This window comes from Borostomias antarcticus, assembly GCF_949987555.1.
Source record: "Borostomias antarcticus genome assembly, chromosome: 16".
NCBI classification, from domain to species: domain Eukaryota; kingdom Metazoa; phylum Chordata; class Actinopteri; order Stomiiformes; family Stomiidae; genus Borostomias; species Borostomias antarcticus.
The window spans coordinates 10,949,344-10,961,819 of record NC_140249.1 but is presented as its reverse complement, the minus strand read 5'-3'; the positions used below and the strand labels follow the sequence as shown (position 1 = coordinate 10,961,819).

The 12,476-nt window shown below is 42.1% G+C and overlaps 1 protein-coding gene across 1 annotated transcript; it reads left to right on the top strand.

Moving 5' to 3' along the window:
• Nucleotides 1–1,204: 1,204 nt before the first annotated feature.
• On the top strand, nt 1,205–10,190 carry rrh (retinal pigment epithelium-derived rhodopsin homolog; the record flags this gene model as incomplete). Its single annotated transcript, XM_084451297.1, has 7 exons — nt 1,205–1,316; nt 3,229–3,419; nt 4,280–4,379; nt 7,583–7,736; nt 8,735–8,903; nt 9,541–9,719; nt 10,085–10,190. The coding sequence occupies 7 exons, from the start codon at nt 1,205–1,207 to the stop codon at nt 10,188–10,190; spliced, it is 1,011 nt and encodes a 336-aa protein (XP_084307423.1).
• Nucleotides 10,191–12,476: the final 2,286 nt, after the last annotated feature.

Genomic DNA, 12,476 nt, shown 5'->3' with positions numbered 1-12,476 from the left:
AGCAGGCTACATGAATACCTGTCTGCAGCATTCTGGGAAGCAAGGTGGTCGCTCTACCATGGCTTGGGGGTGGATCTTAGCCAATGGTGAAGGGAATCTGATTGAATGGAATGATGAATGATGAGAAATATAATACATTTCGATTCATCATGCTGTACCTTCAAGAACACGACTGATAGGCAAAAATATCTTTCAGCACAATAACACCAGACACACTGCAAACACCTAAAAAACCTACTTGGTGCAGAAACCTGCAGATAGGCACTAACAATATTAGACTGAGTCCTGACCTCAACATAACAGAAGCTGTGTGGGATCACTTGGACAGGGAAAAGAACAAGAAGCAGCCAAAGTAAAAAGAAAAGTTATGGCAAACCCTGCAAGAAGCTTGGAAGAATTTACCCCATGACAACTTGTCATGGTACGAGTGCACACAGTACCAAAGTGAATTGCTTCAGCTTTGCTGAAGGGAGGCCAAACAAAATACTGATGTTCTTAGTACTTTGTATTGTATTAATGTTTATTTGTGTTTATTGTAATGTTGATAGTGTTATGTCTAGTGTTATATAATGTTACATGCAAATAAACACTGCCCAGATAAATAGCTTTAAACATAATTTTCTTGGGTGGCCTGCACAGTACTGTAATTTTACAGTTCAATAAAATGCCTTCAAAATAACACACGCATTGGCTAGCAAAGGGAATATTCCTAAACAATGGACTGGAATTCATTGATTTTAGTCATGACAGTCACCGCTCTTCAGACACAATACCACAATACTCTTGTCATTATACTTTTCCCTTAGAGAGCTGAAAAGTAAAGTTAAGTCAAGGGTTTCAACCCCATGATGAAGAGAGTCCCATGTGACTAGTAATCCTCTCTTGTGTACCCCCACTACCACTTGGTATGCACAAACAGCCTTGGCAGTATTGGGTAATGCAATGCAGGAGAGAGTATGTCATAATCCCTAAATCTCTCTCTCTCTCTCTCTCTCTTTCTCACACATACTCTCAGAACACATCCTTGACCAAACCTCAGTATTTCATCTGAGTCTTCAGAATCACCTGCATTGTCTGTATTTGGAAAAGCAACATTGTGATCCGCTGTGTCTATCAATTTGCATGGACCATCCAGCTTCTGGGTTCTAGAACATCACGGGTACATCACTGCTACTTCATCATCTTTCTATTGACTCATTTGATCATGGGAATTGAGTCTGGAGTCAATACCTCTGGGGAGGCCATTCCCTACGGAGGAAAGAGTGCCTTTACACAATTTGAGCACAACATAGTGGCTGGATATCTCATCACTGCAGGTACAATACAATGCTACGTATATTGTGCATGTACTGCCACTCTAATGGACTGCTTTTTGATTGATATTGTTGATTGATTGATTGATTGATTGTGTGTGTGTGTGTGTGTTTTGGTGGATTGTGCATACATAAGTGTTGACTTTTTTTTTCACACCACACAAAGGCACCCCTTTGACTGTTTTGGCTGTGGCTGTTTTACCACCATTAATTATCTCCAATTACATGATACTCTTTATCAAACAAAAATGCATTTGAGCTTCAGTGTACTGTGTAATTGTAGTTATGTACTGTATATATCTGGATTTAAAAAAAACGGCAGTGAGCGGGCCCTCGCACCCCACGTGTGTCGGGGTGCCGTGCCGTTAAAGGGGGTGCTATTTCGGTGTCCAGTACTGAGAGAAACTTCCTGTCACCAGTAGGTGGCGCTCTAAGCGTGACTCAATACCGACAGATAGATGTGTTCAGGACGGTACCTTGATGAAGTGTCAGCAATTTGGTGCAAATCGGATAATGTATGGAGTTTAGAGGACTTCCTGTTTCACCAATAGGTGGCGCTATAAGTATGACGCAATACTGACACAGATGTGTTCAGGACAGAACCTTCATGAAGCGATATCGGACAAATCGGATAATGTATGGAGGAGTTATGAGGACTTCCTGTTTTATGGCGAAATGTCAAGAATTTCGTTCACCTGCATCAAACTGAAAGGTGGGGCTTGCCATTTTAAATTTTCCAGGGGGCGCTCTTGAGCCGTTTTGCCACGCCCATTTCCGTCACCCATGAAATATCAAATTTTTCACCGGGACTGACGTATCTGCAAAGTTTCATCCGTTTTCATCGATGTTTAGGCCGCAAAAAAGGCATTTGTTTGGGGAGAAGAAGAAGAAGAAGGGCCCTAATTACTGTTTCTCAGTGGTGCAATAGCTGTCCTGTTTCTTGCTGCATTGTGCTTGTAGCTATTTTCAGTGGACAATGTAAGCCTGTTGGACACAGTTCTTTCATAAGAACCTTATTGTGAAGGCAGCTGATATCATTATGTAACCAGTTACCAAGCTAGCCAACGTTTCCCTTGGTAATTAGGGCCCGAGCACTGGTCTTAAATCCTGATTGCATGGATTAAAGGCTCAGTTCATTGACACCCTGCTCCTCGACCAACATACAGTACATAACCACCCTATTGCCACCAACTCCTATAGTTTTTCTTTTTCTGTTATATTTTTTATCATTTTATCCAGAGTGACTAACATGAGTGTTAAGTGCCTTGCTGAAGGGCACATCAACAGATTTTTCACCTACTCTGCTTGAGTTTTTGAACCAGCAGCCTTTCCGCCAGGCTACCTACTGCCCACCTGGCGATTTTACATAATTTTCCTGTTACATGACTGAATTCCACTTGCTTGCATAGATGATAAATTAATATCCATCCTTTCATCTGACATATCACCACAATGGTATGAAGACAAAAACACAAGAAATCTCTGTGTTTTAGAGCAAGTGAGTGCAAACATCCATATCTGACCAAGAAAACTTTCTGGACCTCGAGGGTCTTTATTGGCCACACAGTGAGACACACAACACACGAGAGTGAAGGGCAACACAGCACACAAAACACACACACACACACACAAAACACACACACACATCTTCAGTGGTCACCGGTAGTTCCCTGTATTTCTCCCATCTAGGCTGTCCTCCCCCTGGTGCAGCCAGGAGCAGTGGGCAGCCATCGTTCATGGCGCCCAGGGACCAAGTGCTCAGTCCAGGTCCTGGTCAGGGACAGGACTGCAGAGCATCTGTTCTTCTGCATGCATTGGGTCCTTTGGGAGAAAACACTTGTGAACACAGGGAGAACATGGAAACATGTTTTCCCAACTTCTCATCTCATAAGCCTTTTTTATTTCTCTGTCCCAGGTGTCATCAGTCTAGCCAGTAACATTTTGGTGCTGCTGATGTTTGTGAAGTTTAAGGAGCTACGCAATGCCACCAACGCCATCATCATTAACCTAGCTTTTACTGACATTGGAGTAGCTGGCATTGGATACCCCATGTCTGCAGCTTCTGACCTCTATGGTAGCTGGAAATTTGGCTACACAGGTTGCCAGGTTGGTAGAATCTAACTTTATACTGAACAGTTGTGTGGTAACTAAGAAAATGAAAGTTGTAAAATTATACTGAACACTAAAATACTATTGAAATAAACCTATAATTACCAAATGTGTAATACCTAATTTAATTTAATAGCATAATAATTAAAAAGTAAAACACCTTTAAACGTTAAAGTTTAGGAGATGAATTCCAACCTAAGAATAGCATTATCATTGTATGTACATTCTATACTTTATACACATTGTATGTAAATCTTTGTACTCTTCTATGTATATTCTTTACTCTGATCTACTCTGTACATTCTCACAGCTGTAATGCCCTTAGCTAACATACCTGTATGTTAAAGGTTAATGGTTAATTTAATTTTTTTGTCTTCCGTTTTTGTCTTCCAAACGTTTTTGTCTTTCAACGGTTCCCCTCACTCAGATCTGGGAATACAGAATACACATTGATCAATCATACAAAGATATACTAAGGAATCCACTGATTGTCATTATGGGAGACTAGGAGAAGAACCACCATAAACTATAAGATCCACATGAAGCAATCACAAACCTCTCATTTCATGTCACTTATAAAATACAACACAGCTTACCTAACCTCTCCCTTAGGTTTGGGTTTATATTACACAAATTGAGTTTTCAACATCATAATATGTAACTTGGGCTGCGAGGGTTAATTCAGTATGCTTGAGCAATTTGGGTACGCTCACACTCCCAAATAAGGCTGCAGGCCCAGTTTTGCTAATTGAATCTCAGTACGCAGAGAACATTCAATAGAACATCAAATCAATACTGAGGAGATTTTTGTATATGGCGTTTTATAAAAATGTATGTCTGCTTTTCTCACCCTCCAGATCTATGCAGCTCTCAACATCTTCTTTGGGATGGCTAGTATTGGATTGTTGACTGTAGTGGCCATCGATCGCTACCTGACCATCTGTAGACCTGACATAGGTATCCATAAACTCTTCTTGTAGATTGTGTGGAATGTTTAGCTAAACTGAGCATGGCAATGACATGGCTTTGATATTGAAAATATTGTTGACGCTATTTTTAATTATACAATACCGTAATTGAAAAAATGATTGCATACATTAGTGTTCCTACATACTGTGGTGGATTTACTGTACAATTATGGAATTATTATGATTTAGTGAACATGTTATCATCCGGCAGCACAACTGTTTTCTGATTCAATGCTTTAGTAAATAGGCTTTCTCTCTATCGTATACAAAACCAATTTGTTAAAGTCCAGGTTAACCCAGTTCAAATTTTTTGATTGTTATGAGCTTCACACACCACAGGAAAACATGTAATTAACCACCCAGCCAAATCTGAGTGATTAAAAATGTCGCTAAGTATATAAAATAAGGCTTCAAAATCGGTTAAAAATCAGCAGCATTCTCTGGTCTGAGACTGTGGGGGCGTGTCTGCTGAAGGCACCGAAGCCACACCCAATTGCGTGTGGAGGGGGTGTGGAGGGAAGAACCTGTCAAATAGTACCGTTCTCTGGTCTGCATATTGTCACACTGGCACGCCGTCTCTTTTGTGGTAGGAAGTCACAGCTTTGTGAAAACGGAGAGGAGTAGAAATTACACTTATCTAATGAGTCAAACGCACAGATGCTTCCTCCTAACCTACCTCCTGACAAACAACACAGGTAATACTGTGGCTACTCTATACCAATGCGCCAGTGTTACTGCCCTTAGATGCAAAATACAAAAACAGGCAACGAGGAATCTGTCCCGAGTCTGTCCCTTTTTTCTCCCTGCCACCTCCGGACCCATTCCTATCCCTCCCAGGCGATCCTGTCGTCCCTTGGGATCAATGGAAAAAGTTGTTTGAAATGTACCTTTTAGTAACTGGCTTGAACAGCGCTGATAGCGCGAAGAAGCGTACACTACCGGAGTTCATAATCGGGACAGACTCATCCACTCTCGTTGGCAATGTTATGTGTGAGCTAACCATCCCCCCCGCCTCCCGGTCTCCCGCTGGAGAAATATACTGTAATAAACCTTTGTAGAAAGGGTCCTGGGGATTATACCCGATAGCTGTAGCTGCCACCACCTTTGTTTACCGGTATGGTCCGGTGCCAAACCCCAGAGAACCACCACAACGACAGGGTAGAAAAGGAATAATACTTTATTAATTCAGCATTTAAAAAGGAGCCAGGGAAACAAGGCCAGCCTACTCCACTACTACTGGCCAGCTGTGGCCAACAAAAGGCCGCACAAATCTATAGGCTGGGTATGAAAACCGTGATAATAAACCGCACACACGCGTAACACTGGTGCCACACTTAAGGCTCGCAAGAGCTTTACACTGCACGCCTCCACTACACCGCACGGCACACACAGAAGCTGGGGGTTCACACCACCGCCAGACAACCACTACAATCTTAGAACATGATACCCCACACAGGCCTATACACAGAGCTCCCTCTAGCCCCACAGCTCACCAGACGCGTCGGACTGCCCCTGACCTCCCGCTCCTAACTAATTTCATGAATAGCCTACAAAATAGGCATTAAAAACTATACCGCTAGCTAGGGATGTATGGAAAGACACACATAAGACATGCATTAAACATTAAACATTAACAAATAGGCATTGATTAAAGACTAAAACTTAACTCTCGCGAGTTGGTGCGACCCCCCCCCAGGGTCTAGGCTTTGCGCACCGCGCCGACCAATTCAGTCCAGGCAAGGGGGGAAAGGACGTCGGTGCGGTGAGGCAGACAGGGACTCGCGGCGGCAGGCCGGGTGTCCCAACTCGGCCAGGGAGCAGGTAGGCAGACCAGACAGTAAGCACTCCTAACAAACCCGTCCCTCACGCTGGCTGTCCCCTGCCCACTCTGGCTCGCTATCTTCCCCGTCGGTGGCCCTAACCAGCCACGAACGGATCCCTCCCCCCGCGAATGCAATAACAAACATACAATATACTGGTATGGTCCACAGACAACAAATTCAGTCCTACTCCCGGGCACCCCCTCACACTCTGTTCCTTATAGAGTCCCTGCCAGAGCGCGAGTCACAGGTGATCAGTGTTAACGTCAATTAGCCCCACTCGGCCAGGTGATCAGCGTTAAGTCAATGCTGGTGGGCAAAGCTCCACCACAATACTGTAACCATATACCGGTGAACCCATACGCACATCAGGTGCCACAAATATGGCAGGCAGTTTCTGTATAGTTAACGCTTATAGTCATAATATATCATCCGTAACGTTATTTGGTGGGTGGTCGCCTCGGTGCTGCTAGCTATGTTAGCTAGGTTATATACACACTCCCATCTGCAACAAGCTACATAGCTAATGTTAGCTATAATTCCTCCTAAGATTACATATAATTTTCGTTTAGTTTTATGCATAGGCATTGCTAACTAAGAAAAACTAGCTAATTCTAGACTGCTGGTTAAAACTAGCTAATTCTAGACTGCTGGTTAAAACTAGCTAATTCTAGACTCAAGATTGAGCAGGAGAACCGAAGATTCAAATCCGTTCTAGCTTTATATAGTGTTAGGGCGGGGATATGCTAAGAACACCGCTCTACGTCAACAAGTACCGTTTTAAGCCCGCCCAGAAAATCCAGAAATCAAAACTGGTCAAAAACACAAAACTGGTCTAACTTCACAATTCAGTACTACACATGGTTCATCCCATTTTTACACGTTATCAGCAATGCATCACTAACACATAGAATGTGTTTTCAAGCAAATCTCTGATTTTGGTTAACTGGGACTTTAACTACTACATGCTTTACTTAGGCCTGGCACTCATACAGTGTGGTTAGGCTTAGAGTTAGGGTTATGCTTTACACTTGTGAGGTTTGGGTCAGCCTGGCCTCTTTTTTGATTGAAACCATTTGAGCCTAGAGGCATTGCGCCAAAATTAGATCACACCTGACTGGATCAACCAATCTGAACAACATATTAGATAAACCAGAGAGTCTGCAGGCAGCATTTGCAAATCAGAGATCTACCCACGGTAATGTTGATAACCTCAGAGCCAAGCACTCCTCAACAGCAGAGTCCAGACTGATCCTTGGAGTTAAATAAAATGATCCGTCTGGTTTACAACAGAGTTTTATAAGAATGTTGCCTTTTGAACTTTAAACCTCAGCTGATGTCTACGCATGTCCCTCGTGTGCCTGTTGTTCAGGGCAGAAGATGACCACCTGCTCATACACTCTTCTCATGCTGGCTGCGTGGCTGAATGCTGTGTTCTGGTCATCAATGCCAGTGGTTGGCTGGGCAGGCTATGCCCCTGACCCCACCGGGGCCACCTGCACTATCAACTGGAGAAAGAATGATGCGTGAGGTCAAGGGTCAAGAATGACATTGGTCATGCAGTTTAATTGTTGTCCCCCACCCAATGAAATCAGAGGGGGGATCTATTAAAACGGCCTCTGTCTGTCTGTCTGTCTGTCTGTCTGTCTGTCCATGACACGAGATGGACCAGAGCCCACCACTGGCTGCTATCAAATTCTGGCATTAGTTTTGGTTTCTAGGGCTCATTGTTTGTTGCTATGGAATAGCAGCTACTGTTATATCCAGGAGTGGAAAACCTGCTGAAAGCGAAGCTATTGGACACTTTCCATTTCCAACTTTCGGTTCCAAACCAACGTGAACTTTTGGATGTCGTCCCTGTGCTTCCAGGGAACATGATCACCATTTGAAATTCTGTAGCAACATGGTTTTCTTGGCGGAGTTCTATATACAACAGCTCTTAACCAATCAGATTGCGAGGTCGGAACTACCCATTGTATAATGCTTCATTATCATACGTCAAGCTGGGCTGTCAGAGACAAGAGCTGACTTGAGCACTAGTTGACTAGGAAACTAGCAGTCTGATTACAGTTTGAAACAGTTTGCTTGGACATTAAGGGACATGAAGGTGATGTCGTCACAATAGCAATGACGAGCCGTTCAGTTAAAACCAGCTGTGTCAAACCTAGCTGCTCATTAACACCATCGATGAAGCTGTTGCTGTGCTTGATTTACAGTTCAAAATGGTTTTGTTTCAGTGAGTTAAGGTACCGATACTTAGAGGCAACTTTATTTATTTATTTTTTGCGGGATATCACATTCGCAGAACATTCTTTTGCGCTCCCGTTACTCCAATAGTTTGACACTTTCTTCCACTGCTTCATTGACACAAAGGGATGATACCATCATTGGTGGGGGACAACAAGTTTACTGTCCACTTGTACTTTTTATGTAATTATTTATCAGTATCAGTATCACCTCATCTTTATGTATATGGCTTACAAACATTATGACCTCAGTTAAATCTGTGCTTTCTCTCCTGCAGCTCGTTCATCTCCTACACTATGGCTGTGATCGCTGTGAACTTCATAGTCCCCCTGTCAGTTATGTTCTACTGCTACTATAACGTCTCGGTCTCCATGAAGAGATACAAAGCCAGCAACTGCTTAGATAGCATCAACGTGGATTGGTCAGACCAGATGGATGTCACTAAGGTCAGTCACTGGTTCCCACTGCCAAGGGTTGATAACTCAAAGTGTGCACCTTTTAAGCTTAAAGGGTTCCACATATGCTAAACTCAATCGAAAATGTATTTTTCACCCTCATTTCGGTTTTTGAGAGTCTTACTGATATGCCCAGTCCCAATTCCTAACACTCGCTGCTCTCTCTGTATTGCCCGTGAGCGCTTTCCCCCCCTCCCCCCTCCTATCAATTGCTTCATTTTCCGGAAGTGGGGGCCCTGACGTCACGTTTTTTGAGAATGTGCATACTTTGCCCCTGATTAGCATATTTAGATTGTTGCGTAGGCCACCTTATCATTTACCAAGCCTCGCGTCTCCAGTCTCTCCTGGACATTAAATTTGTAAATAATAAATAATTAGCATACTCTGAATCAAGTCAATTCAGCCTGGGGGGGGGGGGGATACTAAAATAGCCCTGATAAATAAATACATGTTTATTCAGACCAAAGGACATTATAGAACACATTTTCGGGACCAAAGGTAGAGATAGAAGGTAGGTTAAATTAGCATATGTGGAACCCTTTAACATACTAAAACCACAGTACATCTCTTTGTAATATGATATCAGCACTACATTACCCATTTTTTCTGCTCTGCTGTTCATCACCAGATGTCCATAGTGATGATTTTAATGTTCTTGGTGGCGTGGTCACCATACTCCATTGTCTGCCTCTGGGCATCGTTTGGGGACCCCAGAGAGATACCAGCTCCCATGGCCATCATCGCTCCTCTCTTTGCTAAATCCTCTACATTCTACAATCCATGCATCTATGTCATGGCCAACAAAAAGTGAGATCATTTTGTTATGTAAATAAATCTGTATTTGTCTGTAAAAATAAATCACATACGTTTGTCCCCTTTCCTGGCTACATCTAACAGGTATCTACTTTATTACTAAAGTATTTAGATGAGGCATTCTGTTTGGCCATCAAATGCAGTTATCTGTTTTGCGTCATTATACACGGCCAATTGGTAGCTATTTGTGAGAGAATTCATTTGTAAGGTGAACGCATGTTCTTGTTTTATATATCTACAGTATGTAAACATTTTTAGATGATCAGGTTTATAAGGTTTTAACAAACAATGGGATTTCCTTGAGATGATACTGTATTTGTATCTGTATTTGATTCCTCTGTATATTTTGTTTTATTCAGGTTCCGAAGAGCCATCACAGGAATGCTCCGCTGTCAAACCAGACAACGAATCACCATTAACAATCAGGTTCCTTTGACAATATCCCAGCTCCCTTTGACCGAATGATGGAGGATTGATTCAACTGGAGACATTATGCCCCATAGATATAGTTTAGTTTAGTTAGTTTATTTTATTTAGTCCTTTCCAGGAAAATCATATTCACAGTCAGTGCATAAAAGTGCAGTAAAGACATCTCACCAATATAAACTATTGATGCAATTGTAGCAATTATTGAGGCTGAGACCAATGCTATGTCTCAATAGTCTTTTCTTTACTCCTACATTACTGATGTGAAGGGACTAATTGAAAGCAAGCTCTGAATTCTTCTGACCAGTGGCCATGAAGAAAACAGATTATATAAAGGAGCCATTTGAGAGTATTGGGACATAGCACCAGTCACATTGTGTTTATACTGTACACCTCAAAAGTATTTTTATTCCATTATACAACACCACTTACTGTACAATTCAGTACTTTGATATAAATATGACCATGCAATGCCTTGCAATACCTTATACTGTATTTATGTTTATGTTCTAGGACCAGTACTGTTTTCCACTGTATATCAATTTGATTTTGCTTTGATATGTTGAGGTTTACCATGTAAATTCCTCTTTTTGTGGCGTTATATACCATTCTCTCCCAGATATATTACATCTGTACTATAAGAAACTAACAATGAAGTTTGAGTATGATTTGCTTCCTCATACTAACATACCTGTAGATCTACAGTACATCTAAATCCAGACTGACATGAATGCATGGTTACAAAATACTGGATTCTACATCAATAAAAATGATAAGTAAAATAGCACATAACAGCCCATGTAACCGATGTTTTTTGTTTTTTTAATTGCTATTCCTACAGTATGTGTGTATTTACAACTATTTCTTCATAGCTGCCAGTTTCTACTTAAAGTACTTGATGGTGAAGATGATACCGACCATCAACTACACACCGGGGATTTATATTCAAATAATAATAACAACAACAATAATAATAATAATTATTATTATTACCTCTGCCCCAGCGATGGTAATGTTTTCGGTGGCGTGTGTTGGTTTATTGGTTTGTTCATTTATTGGTTTTTTTGTTTCAACTTGTCTCACTTTCCTACTTGCCAGTAGTAGTAGGCTAGTAGGCTACTGTGATGCAAATGTAGTTTGTTGAATAACCCACACACAGGTTAAAAACATCATATTTGAACTGTACATGCAATCTTTTTATTTAATACAGTTACTAGCCTTTATTTAAAGTGTCATTGTAATAAATGTCTGGCCCCTGATTTTATTCACAACCCCCTGTGTGGCCCTCAGTTAGTTTGAATTTGACCCCCCTGCTTTAAGGGAAAGGTGGCAGGTGAATATGACACTCAAGAAGCGGTAGTGGGAAGTGATGTCAGATGGCGCACGGGGCAGCCAGGGAGAGCCACGAGGACGCTGATGAACCTTTCCACGGTGAATATGGCTTCCTGCCCAGGACTGTCTGGATGGACCTTTGTGAACTGTGTTTAACCCATCTGAAGGAACTGAGAGAGGAGTGGATGGTGAATCAGGTGGGCGCCCTCCTCTCCTCTGATCCGATGGGTTGCAGGACAATGTGTGCTCTAATGTAACTGTATCCGGGTTACTGATAGGATACTGGGGGTCGTGTGTTACTGATAGGATACTGGGGGTCGTGTGTTACTGATAGGATACTGGGGGTCATGTGTTACTGATAGGATACTGGGGGTCGTGTGTTACTGATAGGATACTGGGGGTCGTGTGTTACTGATAGGATACTGGGGGTCGTGTGGTAAATGCATCATTCCCCTAGACCAGCACAGCCAGGCCTTTGGGCGGTGTTAGATAGGGGTGTAGTGGTGACTGAAGACGTGTGTTCAGAATACTCTGTGGGTATACTGTAGCAGAAATGTTCGTTTTTACATTAGTGGTGGTTGAAGAGGTGGGTATACTGTGGGTCCATGGATAAAGAAGTGGGTAAGCCTATACTCTGTATATCTCGATATACCCTCCATTACGCCACTGGTTTTAGATTGCCAGCTAGACTCGCCAGCCACCTGAGCTTAAACGTACTGTAATATGCATTCATAACAGAGATGGAGTGCTGTACATTGACTTTGTAAAAAAAAAAAAAAAGACTTGTGTCAAGTTTTATATTTCAGTTGAATGCTGCAGCAAAATTATCCCCTTAATCACAACAAATCAGTTAAAAGATTTGTTTCCTTTATACTGAATGAAAAAGGCTTTATTATATACTTTTTTTGCTCCTGAAAATTCTCTCTTCCATCTGAATGGGCAGGTCATTTTTCAATATCTAAATCCTGATGGGGAGGCAGACCCAAACAAAGC